General features: G+C 51.7%; 1 protein-coding gene across 1 annotated transcript in view; it reads right to left on the bottom strand.

The window, feature by feature from the left end:
* Positions 1-10,700: 10,700 nt before the first annotated feature.
* The window catches only part of LOC128812216 (lysosomal amino acid transporter 1 homolog), a 40,927-nt gene continuing 34,215 nt past the window's right edge, over positions 10,701-17,412 (bottom strand). Inside the window, 1 exon segment of the mRNA XM_053986471.1 lies at positions 10,701-10,841. Coding sequence (XP_053842446.1) covers positions 10,701-10,841 — 141 coding nt within the window.

Here is a 17,412-nt window from a genome sequence, read left to right as displayed (position 1 = left end):
CCATCGAGCCCCTGAGCTGGGCTGAGACCCTGGGGGGACACAGGGACAGCCCCGAGACCCTGCTCCACTGCTGGTCCTGCGTCCTCCACTGCTGATGCTGGACATGCCGGTGGGCATCGTGGTGGGCATCGTGGTGGGCATTGCAGTGGGAATCATGGTGGGGATCATGGTGGGAATCATGGTGGGAATCATGGTGGGCATTGCAGTGGGAATCACAGTGGGAATCATGGTGGGGATCATGGTGGGAATCATGGTGGGCATTGTGGTGGGCATTGCAGTGGGAATCATGGTGGGAATCATGGTGGGAATCATGGTGGGAATCATGGTGGGCATTGCAGTGGGAATCACGGTGGGAATCATGGTGGGAATCATGGTGGGCATCGCGGTGGGCATTGCAGTGGGAATCACGGTGGGGATCATGGTGGGAATCATGGTGGGCATTGCAGTGGGAATCACGGTGGGAATCATGGTGGGAATCATGGTGGGCATTGCAGTGGGAATCATGGTGGGCATTGTGGTGGGCATTGCAGTGGGAATTGCAGTGGGAATCATGGTGGGAATCATGGAGGGCATTGTGGTGGGCATTGCAGTGGGAATCATGGTGGGCATTATGCTGGGCATTGCAGTGGGAATCACGGTGGGAATCATGGAGGACTTCGTGGTGGTCATTGCTGTGGGAATTGCAGTGGGAATCATGGAGGGCATTGTGGTGGGAATCACGGTGGGAATCATGGAGGACTTCGTGGTGGTCATTGCTGTGGCCATCATGGTGGACGTGGTGGTGGACACTGCGGTGGGCATCGCAGCAGGCCACACGTCCAGCTGTAAAGCCCAGCCCTGCGAGGGCCACCAGAGGCAGCTTTAGATCAGCAAAACTGTATCGATTACCAACGAGGCCGGGTTTTGGCCAAGGACATTGCTCTGCAGCCGTTCTATAATAACACCAGCTTGGCTTTGTGGGTTTTTCCATATCCTGACAAAGTCCTTGGTGCCTCTTTCCGCCCAGCAGCACCGGATGGGCATTTTGGCTGGAACTGGCACCCAGGGTTGGATGGGATCCTTGTCCTCCTCCTCACCTTGGGGTCAAAGGGATGCAGCATTCTCCCAGCTATGTTGGGAGGTATCAGGATGCGACCCCAGTGCTGGCTGTATCCCAAAACTTATCTTTGCACGGAGCAGACAGAGGGATATCTTCACTGCTAGCACGGAGATGTCAAAAAGCTGCACCCCTCTGACAGGGGACGTTAAAAAAAGCCAGGCACAGCAGCCATGGGAGCTGACCCAGCCTCGAGGATGGCTGGAGATTCCAGAGGGAACATGCCAAGGGTTTTCCTTGGGCTCTCCACGCTGCCCCACATGCATCCCTGCCCCTAAGAGATTATAAATGTGCCAAGTACAGGCTGAAGAAAGAAAGAAAGATCAATGGGTTTGCAGTTTGTGCTCATACCCAGTTCCCAGTCCCTCACTCCATACTGGTTGGGAATGGGATGTGGGATGGGTGGGAGGGCTGGGGACACCTGCAGCAGCAGCAGTTGGGTGAACAGGGCTTGTGCAGGTGGCTGTCCTTGGAGCTCAGGCATGGGCTGGAGTTTGAGGGGCTGGTGGGGGACAGGAATATCCTGGGGAGAGACCTCTGCTCCTCTCGGAGATGTTCTGGAGATGCCTTTTCCCCTTCCTTGGGTGTCCCAAGGGTTTCCAGCACAAACCAGCACTAAAGGCTAACAAACCCCCCCTCCTGGGCTTGGTGGCAGAGACGTTTTGTCCCTGCAAGAGGAGCACAACCCCCTTCATGCCCCCGCAGCACAACCACGCCGGGCGATCCCAGTTTTGGGGCCGGGCTCTGCTGCGTGGGCAGTGGGACCATCCCCACATTAAATCCTCCTGCCAGACTGAGGAGAAACTGGTGGCATGTCCCTGGGGCATGTCCCCACTGCCATCCCCACCAGGGGACCCGGATTCCTGCAGGAAGGATCCACAGCTCCTGCAGACCCGCGGCCGCAACAGGCTGCAGCCTCTTCCAAACGGCTCGGAAAAATACAGTGGGATTTGTTTGCTTGGATTTAAATGGGTAAATTATTTGAATTTCTCCACCCCCAGGTGAATGATTTAGATGGCCTTGACCCCAGGCTGACTGCAGGGATTAATGTGGGATAATGATTGCTGAGGCTATCATTGCAGCAGGCATCATTAATTATCCTTATTGATTGGAGCTTTCAAAGATAAAGCATTATGCTGACTGGAAAATACCCTCTTCCTGCAAGGTCAAGGCTAAAATAGGGCAGCTAAATAATTGCATTAACAAACAAAGAAATAAAAATAACCTCTCGCAGAGTTGTGTAATTAAGATCCAGTTACAGCGTTTGGCCCTGCCAGCAGAGCGGCCCTGCCTTGTGTGGGATGTGGGGCAGAGGATGGGGGATCTCACAGGATCCTGCCAGGCTCACCTGCAGCCCTGAGGGGATGGGGATCCCTTGGAAATACTCCTGGGATGGGAAATTAAAAGGGTCAGATGGAGAAAATGATAGATGGCCTCAAGCCCTATTACATCACTTTGGGGGTCAGAGAGGGGGGCTCAGATGTTGCTGCTGCTGTCCCTCACTCCCCCCTTTCCCCTCCTGCAGCGTTCCTGAGCACACCAAGCACCTGGCTGCAGTTTGCTCCCACGTCTGTCCTGCATCACTGGGCACCCTTTGCCCCAAAAAGCTGTGTCTGCCCCAGCCCTGGCAGTGTCCAAGGCCAGGCTGGACAGGACTTGGGGCACCCTGGCATGGTGGAAGGTGTCTCTGCCCACGGGGTGGAATAAGCTGGGCTTTAAGGTCCCTCCCAACCCAACCCATTTGATGATTCTATGATCCCAGGCCACACTCCAAAGGAGAAGTCATCCAAATCCAACCCTTAAAACCACCCTGGGTAGGAGGAGAGCACACCTTGTCTCTGGTTCCGTGTGTGCTGGGGGAGAGTGAAGATTCCCACCTCCTGCAGGAGAGCTGAAGCCCTACAAAGTCACGTGATGTCAGAGTTATTGAAACCCCAAAAGTGGCTTTGGTTTGGTGCAGGTGACTCCTGGCCCTGCCACCCCTCTGGCTGCTGGCAGCACGGCACAGCCGGCTGGGAATTACCGCTGCTCTTTGAGGAATGTCTGCCTAAAGGTCTCAGTTGATTTTGTGTTTTGTCATGTGCTCTGCTGCCTGATAGGATGTGATGTGAGGTTGTGAAGTGTGTTTCGAACTGAAACATTTTTTTGACATCCATTTAATTAGAATTATTTTAATTCAGACATTTGTCATTAGGAAAGCAGACGATCTGGCACGCGCTCCAGCCGCCTTCCTGCTCCTCGTCATTAGGAATTCTTAAACCAATAAAAAAAATTATTTAAACACGAATATCAATTTCCATTTAAGGAATTTTACAACTTGGGTTTGAGCTGAGGGAGCCCAGTGTGTATCAGTGGGAAAGATCACCTCCCATCATGGAAAGCTGGGTTATTCATGCCTTACAATGGGTTTCATGAAAGCCAGATTCCCGAGGATGGGAGCATGGGGTTGAGCACTGCCAGGGAGGTTTCTCAGGAGCAGGACCAGCTCCTCGGGATGTTTCCCCACTGCTGGAACAGGGATGAGGATGGGGATGGATAGGACGTGAATGGTGTGCTGGTGCAGGGACCTGCCCATCCTCTGCCCTCTGGCACCCAGGCAAGGGATCCTGCTCCTGGCACAGTATCAAATTCATTCCATGTGTCTTCTCCAGAGCCCTGCAGGAGCACACGGAGGATCTGCAGGGGCTTGAGGTCACACCCTGAAAGGATCAAAGCTCTGGTTCCTCCTGCTGCAGCTTCAACCTCAAGGATTGATAGATGAAACTGAACAGTTTTGATTTCCAGCTGTTTGTTGTTTTTTTTTTTTTTTTTTTTTTGCTGAGGTGATGCAGAAGTGCTGGAGGATGGAACTGTTGTGGTGATGATGGGAGCAGCCAGGGCTGGATCCTGCTCCTGTGCTGCTGGGATTGGAGACTGGGAACAGCAGGAGCTGTGCTGGCCATGGGCCAGCGCCCACGGCAGGGCGGCATCGGCGTGGAGCCTGCCCTGACAGCTTCATTAGCCAGAGACAATCTTTGCAGAGTTAGAGATGTCACGTTGGGTAATTAATACATCCCCAAATATGCAGATTTTCCTGGGCTTCTCGGGCAGAATAAACCAGTGAGCAGCACGGTGTGAGCGGGGGGGGGAGTCTCTCGAAGAATTGTGCCGTTCTTTAGAGTTATCACTCATTATAGATTGCAAAAGGGGGGGAAACTGTGAAAAGGCAACTCCAGGAGCAAAAAGAGTTTGCATTATTGTTCACCCTGTGAAAAGCAAGGTGCAGGATGTAAAGCACCGGGGGAAAGCTGCCAACAATAGACCCCATAGCAACAACAACTTCTAAGGGGGAGCGGGTGGCTGCACATCCCACTGCCCATGCCTTGATCTTGGTGTTCCAGCCCCGGGAGCCAGGCGGCCCCGTGGGGACAAAGGCCCCCCGCTGCCCGCCAGACAAAGGCAGCTCCTTCCCCGGCACAATGCAGCGGCACGGCGTGGCTGGCACGGCTGGCACGGGCACGGCGGGGCTGGCACGGGCACGGCGGGGCTGCCACAGGCACGGCGGGGCTGCCACAGGCACGGCGCGGCTGGCACGGGCACGGCGGGGCTGGCACGGCTGCCACGGGCACGGCGGGGCTGCCACGGGCACGGCGCGGCTGGCACGGGCACGGCTGCACCCCTGCACCCCGACACGGCTGCACCCACGCAGGGGGCACACAGAGGGCCGGCTGGGCAGCAGCAGGGGGCTGCAGGGTGTTGGGATGCAAGGGAGCCCACGGGGGTCCTGTCCCCGTTAGAACGGCCCACGGTGCTAATCAGGGTCCCATCCCAGCTGGCACCATCCATGGTGCCCATCAGGGGCCCATCCCAGTTACCACAGCCCGTGGGGCCCACTGGGTCCCATCCCAGTTACCACAGCCCATGGTGCCCGTGGGGATCCCATCCCAGCTGGCACAGCCCATGGTGCCCATCGAGGTCCCATCCCAGTTACCACAGCCCATGGTGCCCGTGGGGATCCCATCCCAGCTGGCACAGCCCATGGTGCCCATCGAGGTCCCATCCCAGTTACCACAGAACATGGTGCCCATTAGGATCCCATCCCAGTTGGCACAGCCCATGGTGCCCATGGGGATCCCATCCCAGCTGGCACAGCCTGTGGTGCCCATCGTGGTCCCATCCCAGCTGGCATGGCCCATGGTGCCCACTGGGTCCCATCCCAGTTACCACAGCCCATGGTGCCCATCAGGGTCCCATCCCAGTTACCACAGCCCATGGTGCCCGTGGGGATCCCATCCCAGCTGGCACAGCCCATGGTGCCCGTGGGGATCCCATCCCTGTTGGCACAGCCCGTGGTGCCCATCGAGGTCCCATCCCTGTTGGCACAGCCTGTGGTGCCCATTAGGATCCCATCCCAGCTGGCACAGCCCCTGGTGCCCGTGGGGGTCCCATCCCTCGTGACACAGCCCATGGTCCCCATCAGGGGCCCATCCCAGCTGGCACAGGCCATGATCAGCATCCTGGGAACAACTCCCACAGCATCCTGAGCAAAGGCACAGCCAATTCCTCACTCACTCCCCCCCCCTCCCCTGCCCTCCCCCCCCCGTGGGAGCTATTTTTAGCTTTTGGGGGCCTGCTGGTGCCTCTCCCCCCCTTTGTCACCGAGCACAAACCACGGGGTTCAAACCACATTTCCCTCGTTACATTAGCGAGAAGCAGAGTAATTCTGACTCAATTTTTACATGCAAAGGTCACCATTAAAAAGTCATCATTCAGCTGCTCCCAGGGCTGGGTCCTGCCTGTGCTGTCATTAGAGCAGAACTTCAGGAGGTTCTGCCTGAAACGAGTGGGTATTTTTAGCTGACTTTATCAGAGAGGGAGCTGGGGGTGCGTGGGGAGATAAGGGCATGGTTTAGATTTCTGCCTTTACGCTCACTGTCGCATTCAAAAAAATAAACCATAATTTTGATTTTCCACGTCCCTGAGGGAGAGACTGACAAGAGCATCCAGTGCTCATAATTGGATCATTCCTCTGGGAAAGTTGGCTCCTCCACTGAAATCCTTACATGCTCTAAGGAAAATTGCTCTCAACGTTATTGAAAATATTTTAGGAGACTGAAGATTCTGGGGCCTTTCCAATTCGAGTGCTCCGGTCGGTCATGCCAAAGGAAGACAATAATGGGAACCAAATCTGGAGAGCATTGCACTTAATTGGAGCCCGGTCCTGTGGGCTCGGAAGGCCCAGGACCCCCTGGGGGCTCCAAGCCCTCCTCTGGTGGGGACTTGCAGGAAGGAGCCATTGGGACACGTTCCGAAATAGATGCCTGAAATAAATTATTGAAAATCTTTGGGTTTGGGGTATTTTTTTTTTGGTTTTTTTTTTTGTTGTTGTTGTTGTTTTTTTTTTTTTTTTTGATAATGAAAAATTCAAGCGTTTTGACAGGGGTGAGTGCTGGAGATCTGCAAGAGGCTGGTGCAAAACCTTCCTTGCACAATGCTCTCCCCTGCCACTGCAGGATCTCGGAGACAAACCTTTGGGATGTGTGTGAGCAGCGGTTTGCAGCCCCTGTTTGCCTGCTCAGCACGATGAGCTTCCTTGTAGAGATGCTCTGTGATCCTCAGCCTCCATCTGAAGGATGTTGAAGCCAGGTGGGGATCGGGCTCTTCTCTGAGGGAACAAGTTACAGGACAGGAAACAACCACAAATTGCACTAGGGGAGGTTTAGGTTGGATATTAGGGAAAATTTCTTCGTGGGGAAGGTTGTCAAAGCCCGGAACAGGGCAGTGATGGAATCCCCATTCCTGGAGAGATTTAACAGCCCTGTGCATGTGGCACTTGGGGACGTGGGTTAGTGGTCTTGGCACTGCTGGGGGAATGGCTGGACTCGATCTTGAAGAGCTTTTCCAACCGAAGGGATTCTGGGATTCTGCTGGCTCCCAGCCATGATGGGCACTGTGGGGGGACATGCTGGGGACTCTCCCTCATTCCCTGTGGAAGCGATGGTGCCATGCACAGTTTTACCCAGCTCACTTTTGGAGGAAGAGGCTAAGAGGGAAGGTTTTGATGAGATATAGCCTTCCCTGCCTTCCACATGAATTAATTGCACAGTTTAATAAACTAACAGGTGGTTCCACTTCAGAGCGAGCAGATGTTACCCTGAATGAGCCGAGTCCCCCCTCGCCATCCCCTCGTCCCCCAGCTATTCCTCCCTTTCTATCCTCCCCTTTCTCCTCACCTCTTCCCTTTTCCCCTTCTTCTCCCTCTGATTTATGAGCCGCTCCAATATGAAATATTTTGTCTGGGCTCTATGAATATTGATGATGGGGTCGTGCTGATTTGAGCTGTGTTCATAACTTTCTGTGCTTCCTGGGAGCATCCCTTCTCCAGGCTCCGGCGCTGCTCCTCCATCCCGATTTATTCCACGGAGTTTTCGGGAGGCAGCCCCATTTGTTAAAGCTGCCTCTCGCCTGCACATTTGTCTTGGATTATCTCCCGAGGAGAAGACGATAAGTACTTACACAAACCTACGCCGAAATTAAACACACAAAACAAATGAGCCTGGCGTGTTCACATTCTTTCATTTCCAGGGATAATGCCCGGGAGGAAACACTTGTGTGACCGCAGATGGAGGATGGGTTGGGAGCCCCAGGAGGATTTGGGCTGCCCTCTTTAGAGGAAAGCTCTCCTCTGCTTCCCATATGGAGAGAAAAAATGATAGCACTGCTAACGGCTGGGGCATGGCTGGGCACCGAAGGGAAGGAGGAGGTAGCTGGGGATGGAGGGAAGACTGGAAAATAATAATGGGAAATGTTTTGATAAGAAGCGTTGTGGTCTTATACAAATATTCCAAAACTTCTGGAGCCCATTTATCCCCAGATTGAAGCCAGATGACAGCAAGCTGTTTGCATGGGCTGGAATGTGCCTCCAAGAGACACCCAGTTCTCCGGGCTGGGGACCCAGGGGGGAACGTGGGGGCAGCCCTGGGTGGCTCCTTCCCCCCTCGCCTCCTCCAGAGCCCCAAACATCCCCGTCCAACCACGGCCGGGCACTCCTGCTCCCCTGGGACCTGCTCACAGGCACTCACATCCCTCCTGTGGTACAAGGAGAGGCCTCAAATCGGGGCACAATCCTGGAAACCGTGAATGGCGCATGGAAAGCACCTCAAGCTTTTCAGAGGTTGGAGAGGGCCCACCTCACACCAAGAGCCCACAGCAGCCTGGCACATCCCTGTGCCTGGAGAACATCTAAACCACAGCAACTGAGCATTTCCACCTCTCCCTTGACCACCCTCCCTTTTTAGCTTCTCCTCATCTAGCAGGCACCACCACTGAAATTTCCTTTCTATCCCTCCTAAACCGCTTGTGATTTTGAGGAACAAGTGGTAATAAAAAGTGTTAAACATTAATCACTGATTTCCTCCTGGAAGCTCTAAGTGTGATCCTGGTGCTCATTTCCCTGGAGCAGCTGCAGGGCTGGGAGCATCCAGCAAGGACCACAGCACCGTTCCCTGCTGGGGTTTGGCTCTTTACCTCTGCACGGGCAATGTCTGGAACTTGTAGTTTTAGTACAAAAGTCACCAAGAAAATCCAGTGGCACTGGATAAGATCCATTCCTTTGTCAGCAGTCAGCACTGGCTTCTGCCATCAGCCCCTGCATTTGGGAAGGATGAACTCTAAACACTGCAGAACTCTGGCCATTCCTTTGCTCCATCCAGGGAAAATTTCCAAGGAAAGGATTGTCCAGCCTGGCACAGCTGCCCAGGGCAGTGGTGGAGTCCCCATCCCTGGAGGGATTGAACAGCCCTGTGGATGTGGCACTTGGGGACAGGGGTTAGTGGTGGCCTTGGCAGCGCTGGGGGAATGGTTGAACTCGGTCTTAGATTTTTCCAACCTATACAATTCCATGGTTTTATGAGTTTGTGGGCTGGTGCTGGCCCCAGAGGCCGGGGTTTGTTGCACAAACAGAGTTGGCTGATGCAGAGCAGCTCCTGGAGAGCATCGATAGTGATCGGCAACAGCAGGAATGAGCTGGGGATGTGTAATTCCCATCCAGCAGGAATAATCTTCAAAGTCCTGCTGGGGTGCTTTTTGGACGACAGCAGAGTTTTCCCTGCTGGGGAAAATGGGATGCGAAAGAATTAACTGAAGTTGGAATGTTATTGTTTGTGTCAGACTCTGTTAACCACGTTAAAACTATATATAATACTTCAATTTCCTATGTCAAAACTCTCTAATGGGCAATATTCCGAAATCAAAGTCTTGTGGAGCGGTTAATCTTCCGCACGGACAACGCCAAGTTTAAATCCAGTCCAAATGCCACTTCTCAGTCACAGCTTTAAAGGATTATAAATGATTATAATGGTATTTGTCTACTTGCCTGATACATAAGTTCACGTCAATGTTATCTCCAAAATTGACATTCGGTTTCATCTCGGAGGTGAGAGAATAAACTGTTGACTACCAGCTTCAGAGAGGAAAATGGATTAGCTCTAATGTAATTAGGGCTCCATTCACAGATGATTATTTTCGGCGGGCGCACAAACGGCGCTGATAAGGAGCGCGCTCGGCGACCGGGGCACGCTGGGCTGGATTTGCTCTTTATCCTGCACGGGGTGATGGGTCCCTGTGAGCAGCTCCTGCTTCAGACCTGCACAACCTCTGGGCAGTGCCCAAAGGCAGCCACGGCTCCAGCACTTGAATTTCCATGATTTCCATGTGGGTGTTGGTGCGGATGGAGGTTTGCTGCCAATCTTCCTTCCGCCAGGCCAACTTTCATGGGATAAAGTCTCTGTTTTGGTGCCTCCCTATTTCCTGGGCTCTGTCCTAATGTGCCAGCCCCAACATCAATGCCAACATCAACACCAAAAAGCCAGAATCAACACCAAAAAGCCAGAATCAACACCAAAAAGCCAGAATCAACACAAATGCCAAAATCAACACCAAAAAGCCAGAATCAACACCAAAAAGCCAGAATCAACCCCAAAAAGCCAGAATCAACACAAATGCCAAAATCAACACCAAAAAGCCAGAATCAACACCAAAAAGCCAGAATCAACACCAAAACCAAAGGCAACACCAACACCAATGCCAAAATCAACACCAACACCAATGCCAACATCAATGCCAAATCAATACCAATATCAACACCAATGCCATGGTCAATGCCACCCCCACAATGGACTCCTCCAGCTCATGGTTTTTAACTCCTTCCAGCACCCCAAACCCAAGAGACAACTAAAGCCACTGCGCCTTTTTAGTCTGCCGTTTGTCTGTGTGACTCTGTAGCGCTTAAAAATACATGAAAGAATAAGGATTGTCCCTGAGGATAATGGAACAATGGGAAGCGGCGACAAATTAATGGAAATAAATAAATTAATCTGTATACACTGGTGCTAATACAAATGATTTGTGAACGGCATGAAATATTTTGTATTATTTTCAAAAAAAAGCACAAAACCCTTTTCTTTTGCACTAAAAACTCAATTTAATTTTAAGTCACATGATGAATGGTGGCAAATTGAACTTTATTATGAATTCATGAATGCAGTTTGATACAATTGTTCTTTCTGGCCTTTGTGCTTTGAAGACAGTGCCTTCTGCCAGGATATTATTTTTTTAATGTGCTGATTCAGCTGTGATGACCTGTGGTCTCCATGGCCCGTGGGTGCCAGCGGGGTTTGGTGCTGGCAGAGCCGTGCTCCGTGTCCAGCTCGATGCACTTTGGGATCACCGACTGTGGAAGAGCTTCTTCTGCCTTCCCATCCCCTGGCTGGGCAGGAAAGACCCTCATGTGGAGAATTAGGGAGTGGGGATTATTTTCTGAAGACAATGCAGACTCTGAGGCACGAATGTGACTGCGGCGACGCTGCGGCGCGGAGCCTTCGCCTCGGCAGCCCTGGCAGCGGGAAAACGGCTCAGCCAGCCCAGCCTCCAAGGCAGGCTCCAGGGAGCCAGCCCAGAAAACGCCAAGACGTCTCATTTTGGGCCCTGAATTGTTCTGCTGCTGGCCAAGTCCTCCTCATCCCCCGCCTTCCACCCCTCAGCAAGGGGAGCTCAAGGACAGCACTGAGGAGTTCGTCCCTCCCGTCCCCTCGCCGCTGCCCTGTGCTGTCACAATGTCCCCATCACGGAGCCACCAAAGGAGGTGACATCTGCACCTCCAATGTTCACCTGCTATGAAGAATATTAAAACTTCCCATCCTCTGGGTGATTAACGGGAGCCATCGTACTGGCTTTTTAACAGAATAAAAAAAAATGGACAGATAAAAATTATTAAAATCATGATGGGGTTTAAAGAGATCTGTGCACAGAACAGAAATGCAATTTGTGGCTGAAAAATCTGTGTGTACACTCTGGGTGTTTCTGCGGGCAGAGCAGAGCAGAGGCTGGGGTGCAGGAAAGGGACATCCAGTCCTGAACACAGCCCTAACTCCAGCACTGGGCTGAGATGTCTTGCAGAGACTTTGGCAGTAAAATAACCACAGTTAGAACAACTTTTCCTCTTCTTGTTGGATACCCCCTAAATTTAGAAAAATTTCAGATGGACAAATTAAAAAGTACATTTGAGATAAAATACACAGTCAGACGCAGATTTAAACTCCAGATCTAACTCCAAAACCACTTGCAGCTTGACATGGCACAATGATTTACTGTGCTCATGATTATATCCTGTAGGTAGCAGCTCTGCAAGTGGGAAATAATTCAGGCAGGGATGTGGAAAGGGAATAACTTTTCTTCTGAGGGCAGGACTTCAAGAGCAGCAGCACAAAGCCAAAGCCCCACAGTTTGCAGTACTTGAAGGGGGCTTATAAAAAAGCAGGGAAGCAACTTTTTACACAGGCAGATAGCGATAGGATAAGGGGGAATAGCCTTAAAATAAAGGAAGAAAGATTTGGATTAGATATTAGGGAGAAATCCCTTCCTGGGAGGGTGGGCAGGCCCTGGCACAGGTGCCCAGAGCAGCTGGGGCTGCCCCTGGATCCCTGGCAGTGCCCAGGGCCAGGCTGGACAGGGCTTGGAGCACCTGGGACAGAGGGAGGTGTCCCTGCCATGGCAGGGGTGGCACTGGGTGGGCTTTGAGGTCCTTTCCAACTCCAGCCATTCTGGGATTCAGTGATTCTGAGCAATTCCAGAAGCAATTCCATTGGAGGCTGCTCCACGGGATGGAGGTGCAGGTTGCTATTGCACCCCTCCAGCTCCTGGGATGAAAGCTCTGCTCAGTGACTGGGGGGTATTGAACAATTAACCAGCAGCAGTGCAGGGTGATGGTGGTGATGATGATGATGATGCTGATGTGCATTTGGGATCCTGACCCCTCAGAGAGATTTCTCCCCATTCTGCACTGAAAATGATATAATGATATAAACTCTCCTTCCTCCATGCACTAGGAAATGTTCTGTGAAGGCCCTTCATAAATAGCCTGTCCCACCTTCTCAGATTTAATTATGAAAATACTTGGAACACAATAGTCCTTCACATGCAGGGCTCATTTTCTAATTGAGTTCTGATATGGATACACACCCAGGAGACCCTCGGCTGATGCACACAACAGATGGAGGGACCGAGCCCTCTCTCCCCTCTCCCTGAAGCCAAGTCACAGCAGGAGGATGTGTCAGATGTCCGGGCTCATCTCTCCAGCCCCTCCTGCCCAGCAGAGATGGAGCTTGTTCAGGACTGGCCCTGAAACGTCCCCGCAGTGGCCAAGGGGGATGGGGGGCAGAGTGGGGGCTCCTGGGCACTGCAGCACCCGTCCCTCCCTGGGAACCACGTCCTTGAGCCTCTGTGAGCGACCTGTCACCGACACTTCCCCAGCTGGGTAGGTTACACTGGCAGAATGAATTCTGAGAGAAGGATCAAACACTAAACTGGAAGCTGAGCCAAGCGGGGCGAGGAGTCCCCGGCTCGCGCCGGCGCGGGGCTGGTGGGCAGCACATCAAGGGGGGGATGACACCCCGGTGATGAATTACTCACTCCTCTAACATTGCCCAGCTGGAGTGGCTGGAGCAAGCCTTAATTTACTATTTATAAACCTCTCCAGCTGTATTTTCCTAGGCAGAGCAGCTGGCTCGTTGCGGGAGTGTGAGGGAGGGGATGTTAACAGGTTGGCTGGCGGCACTGCGGAGCGTTTGCAGCGGCGCACGGAAGGGGTTCATGTGCAGGACAGCACTGAAAACCCTCCTCCAGCCAGGCCAGGCCTGCAAACCCCCTGGGGCCAGCCTGGCCTGGGGGATCTGGACAGTTCCTGGATAAAGATGATCTTCCTGTGATGATTATGGTGAGAAAACAGCTCAGCAAGGCCGAGCCCAGGGCTGGTGGTGCCCTCCATGTGAATGGGGGAAAACCCCTCGTTTTTTTCACCCCCACTGTCCTGGGCAGCCTCTCCCCATCCTGCTCCTGCTCTCCCAGCTCACCCCCACAGCACCCAGCCCCAGCAGGGACTCAGGGAACTGGGAACTTCCCCACAACTCGCCTGCTTCACTGGGAAAAACCCCACAGGGGAACAGCAAAACCCAGCAGAAATAGAGGGAAATGCCACCCCCAGCCCTCCCCAAGGGTGTGCAGTTGCTGAGCTTTGTGCTGGGTGACACATCCCCACACTCTGCATAGGCTTCTCCCGCCGCTGCTAATGCAAACATTTAATTTTGATGATTTATAGCACAGCTATTAAAAAACTCTGGATTACGCTTTGGAGTCAAGGTCTCAGCTCCAGAGCACATTTTTATAGAGTCAGCATCTCTGTTTTTAAAAGTTATACTTCAATATTAAATATGACTTTTTTTTTTTCAGCAAGTCAATAAAATCCCTTTAGAGCAGATAATAAACTCATTTCTTCTGGGCTGGCTATTGTTTCAGGCCTGGGTCATATCCTGAAGCCTTTAAGGCTGTTCTTTGGCCTCTCTGATGAGGAATTTTGAGTTCAAACCCTCCCAGGCACTGCCCGAGCAGAACAGACCCCCAAAGCAAGCCTTCCCTCAGACAGGCTCTGTTCCTCAGCACAATGGGGTTCGCAGAAGAAATCACCAAGCTCTGGCATAAGAAGTTCTCCAAGCTCTGATCCCTCTCCCGTGGCTGTCCCTGGGCTGCAGGGAGATGCCCACGGTGGGGTTTGGTGGTACCAGTCCCTGCAGGACACAATCCCACGTCTGGGAGTGGATGGAATCACTGTGGAAGTGCTGCACACTAAAACACAACTCCTGCCTTTAAGGGCAGACGAGTGTTTAATGTTTTTACAGCTCTCAGAATTACCCTGTAATCCTATTTATTTTCTAATACAAGTTTCTGTGGAAAAGGGTATCACAAGATAAAATAGAAATTAACTGATTATGAGGATTGTCATTCTTTAAGTACATATTTATCAGGCCATTTGCTCATTCTCTTCTAATATCTTGACATAAGAGTGTCAAATTAAACACTCCCCAGATTAGGATAATACCCAGCACTTTTGTAGCTTTCCTATCTGATTTGCAAAGCTTTCTTCTCTGCAAATGCACTTGAAGTTGGAGCTTTACAGGGCTTGATAGAATTCATTTCAGGATTAATAAGCCTTCTCTGAACCATTTAACAAAATCTCTGCAGCATCCTCGCCTTGAATGGGGAATAGATTCCAAAGAGCGCTTTAATTAATTTGTCTAATTAATGGAGGGAAATGGAGGTTGGTTCTTCGCTGCAAATTGGTTCATGTTCATGGCAGCCAGTGTCAGCTGGGTTCCAGGGGTGGCCCAGCCCCAGCTCCCAGCACACGGGGTTATCTGGGGGGGGGTTCAGCTGTACACGAAATTTCGGCGTCTGGGCCCACGTGAGGCTCTAATTACTTTTGCCACGTTGCCTTTGTGCAGTCATTCATCCGCAGCCCGTCCTTATCTTGTCATCCCCGGTGTCATTAGCGGTGTTTGAATGCATTAGTGACCGAAGGCAGGTTGGGCAGGCAGCGATTAGAGCGGCGGGCCCTGAGTGATGTTTGAAATACTGGGCTTGTTCTGCTCCTTTCTATCCAAACAGGGGAGGTGCCGCTCCGAGGGGGACGCGCTTCCCGCTGATATCGGGCGCGATCGCTTTCCCAATTAACCCCCCGTTAACGAGGCCGCGGTGTGCGGTGTGCGGTGAGACGGGACACGCGGTGCGGGGCTCGGCAGCTCCCCTGGAACAAGGGATGTGCAGGGAAAGCAGCGTCCCGGCCCCCTCACGGCTCCCTAAAAGCTGCTTCTGCCTCCCTGAGTGCATCCCTGATCCCAGAATTGGGTGGGAGCCCTCAAAGCCCACCCAGTGCCACCCCTGCCATGGCAGGGACACCTTCCACTGTCCCAGGCTGCTCCAACCTGGCCTTGGGCACTGCCAGGGATCCAGGGGCAGCCACAGCTGCTCTGGGCACCCTGTGCCAGGGCCTGCCCACCCTGCCAGGCAAGAATTTCCTCCCGACGTCCCACCCAGCCCTGCTCTCCATCAGGGTGAAGCTGCTCATGTGCAGCTGTGGCAAGCCCTGCTCAGCTCAGAATCCTCTTCAAGAGACGTCGTGGTGGAGGAGGCACCTTGAGCTCAGGGCTCAGGGCAGGCACATTCTTCTTTCTTTCAGGATTTTTCATAGAGGAGCACAGAGAGAAGAAAGAGAAAACAATTTCTATTTCTGCTCCTTGTTTTCCCCATGTAGAATGTATTTAGAGAATTGTTTCCCTGGGGTGTTTGCTTGGTTGGATTCTGGTGAGGATTGTTTGGGGCTGGTGGCCAATCCAACCCACTTGTGACTGGACTCTCAGAGAGGGGCACGAGTTGTGAGTGAGTTAGATATGGGAGTTAGAAAAGCAGGTTTGTAGTTTTAGTATCTCCTTTAAATAGTATATTAATGTATTATAGTATAGTTATAATAAATAAATCATTCAGCCTTCTGAACTGGAGTCAGACATCAGCATTTCTTCCCCCTGGGTTCACCTGCATTTACAATACTCAGGGGACCACGGTGGCTGTGCAATCCCACCAGGAAACAAGAGCTTCCCAGGCTGAAGGACATCCCTAACCCCAGAACACAGCTGTGGAGTGTCTATGGACAGAGCTTGTGCTGTCCTGATTTCCGTGGTGTGAAGAAGTCCTGCAGCATCCTTACACCAGGGAGCGTGGGGGAAGAAAGGGAAAACAGCCTTGGGGGCTTTGGATTGGGCTCAGATTCATGGAAAGGATTCTGTCCCATGGCTGCCTCCATACAGAGCATTTTCCTGCCCCAAACTCCCAGTGAAATCCCTGAAGTAGGAAGTGTGTGCTCCTTCCTGGCTCCCACGGCAAATTAAATCAAATACTTGGACAATTAGTACAATCCTCCTGTCAAGGGAACGGCCTCCAGACACAGCAAACACACTGTATGTTTGATAGATCTGAAAAATCTTTATAGTCAAGATATTTTACACTGAGCCACATTGATTTCCCGTCCATTTTTTTTTATATCAGTGTGCAACACCAGTCCAGCAAGGAATACAATAAATACCAGCAGTGATTTATCTGAATGGCATTCAGCAGGCACTTTGCAGTCACTCAGTTCATAGCCTCAGCATAAATAAATCAACACCGAAACAAAAGCCAGCACGTAAATCCCATGTACAACCTGCACCCTTCTTGGGATGGAAAATCCAAGGGGAAAACAGAACCATTCCTGTTGGAGAAGCTGCACATCTGACTCCCCTTGCTCAGCTAAGAATTTGCTTTTCTTCTTTCATTAGATTTTGCAAAGATATTACAGCATTTCTTCTGCCAGTCCTAACAGCAAAGGGCCCCATTAGCCCACGAATTACCTGGAAACTCAGAAAAGGCCAGGCAGGAACAGCTCCAAAGAGGCACAGAAATGTTCTGTGCTCGGAATCTGGGGGATGGAAATGGGCAGGAGGAGATGGCAGGGAGGAAGGCTGGAAATTAAAAATAAAGGAGAAGGAGAAGGAGAAGGAGAAGGAGAAGGAGAAGAAAAATGTGAACAAAATTATATATATGCTATATAAAATATAGAATCACAGGATCATTAATATTGGGAAAGGCCTTTAAGACCATCAAGTCCAACAATTAACCTAACGCTGACACACCCATACAGATGCAGTTAATTAATGCCACGGTGGTGTATTTCAGCTGAGTTTAAAGTGTCCACATTCAGTGGTTCATTTACCCTCTAATATTTAAGATGTTCAGATGCCTCTTTGCAGCAGATGTTGGTGCTTCCACAGTTTCCTGCAGCTGTGCATGGAAATTACTTTTTCCAATTGATTTTCTAGTTAATTTAAAATAACAAGACTAACGGCCTGTGTGCTAAATTCAGTATGAAAGTGCATACTTTAAAATGGACTTAAAGCAATTTTAACTGGAGATATTTC

The sequence above is a fragment of the Vidua macroura genome, chromosome 10 (assembly GCF_024509145.1).
Source record: "Vidua macroura isolate BioBank_ID:100142 chromosome 10, ASM2450914v1, whole genome shotgun sequence".
NCBI classification, from domain to species: Eukaryota; Metazoa; Chordata; class Aves; order Passeriformes; family Viduidae; genus Vidua; species Vidua macroura.
The sequence above is the reverse complement of the archived record's forward strand: the minus strand, read 5'-3'. Positions and strand labels throughout refer to the sequence as shown.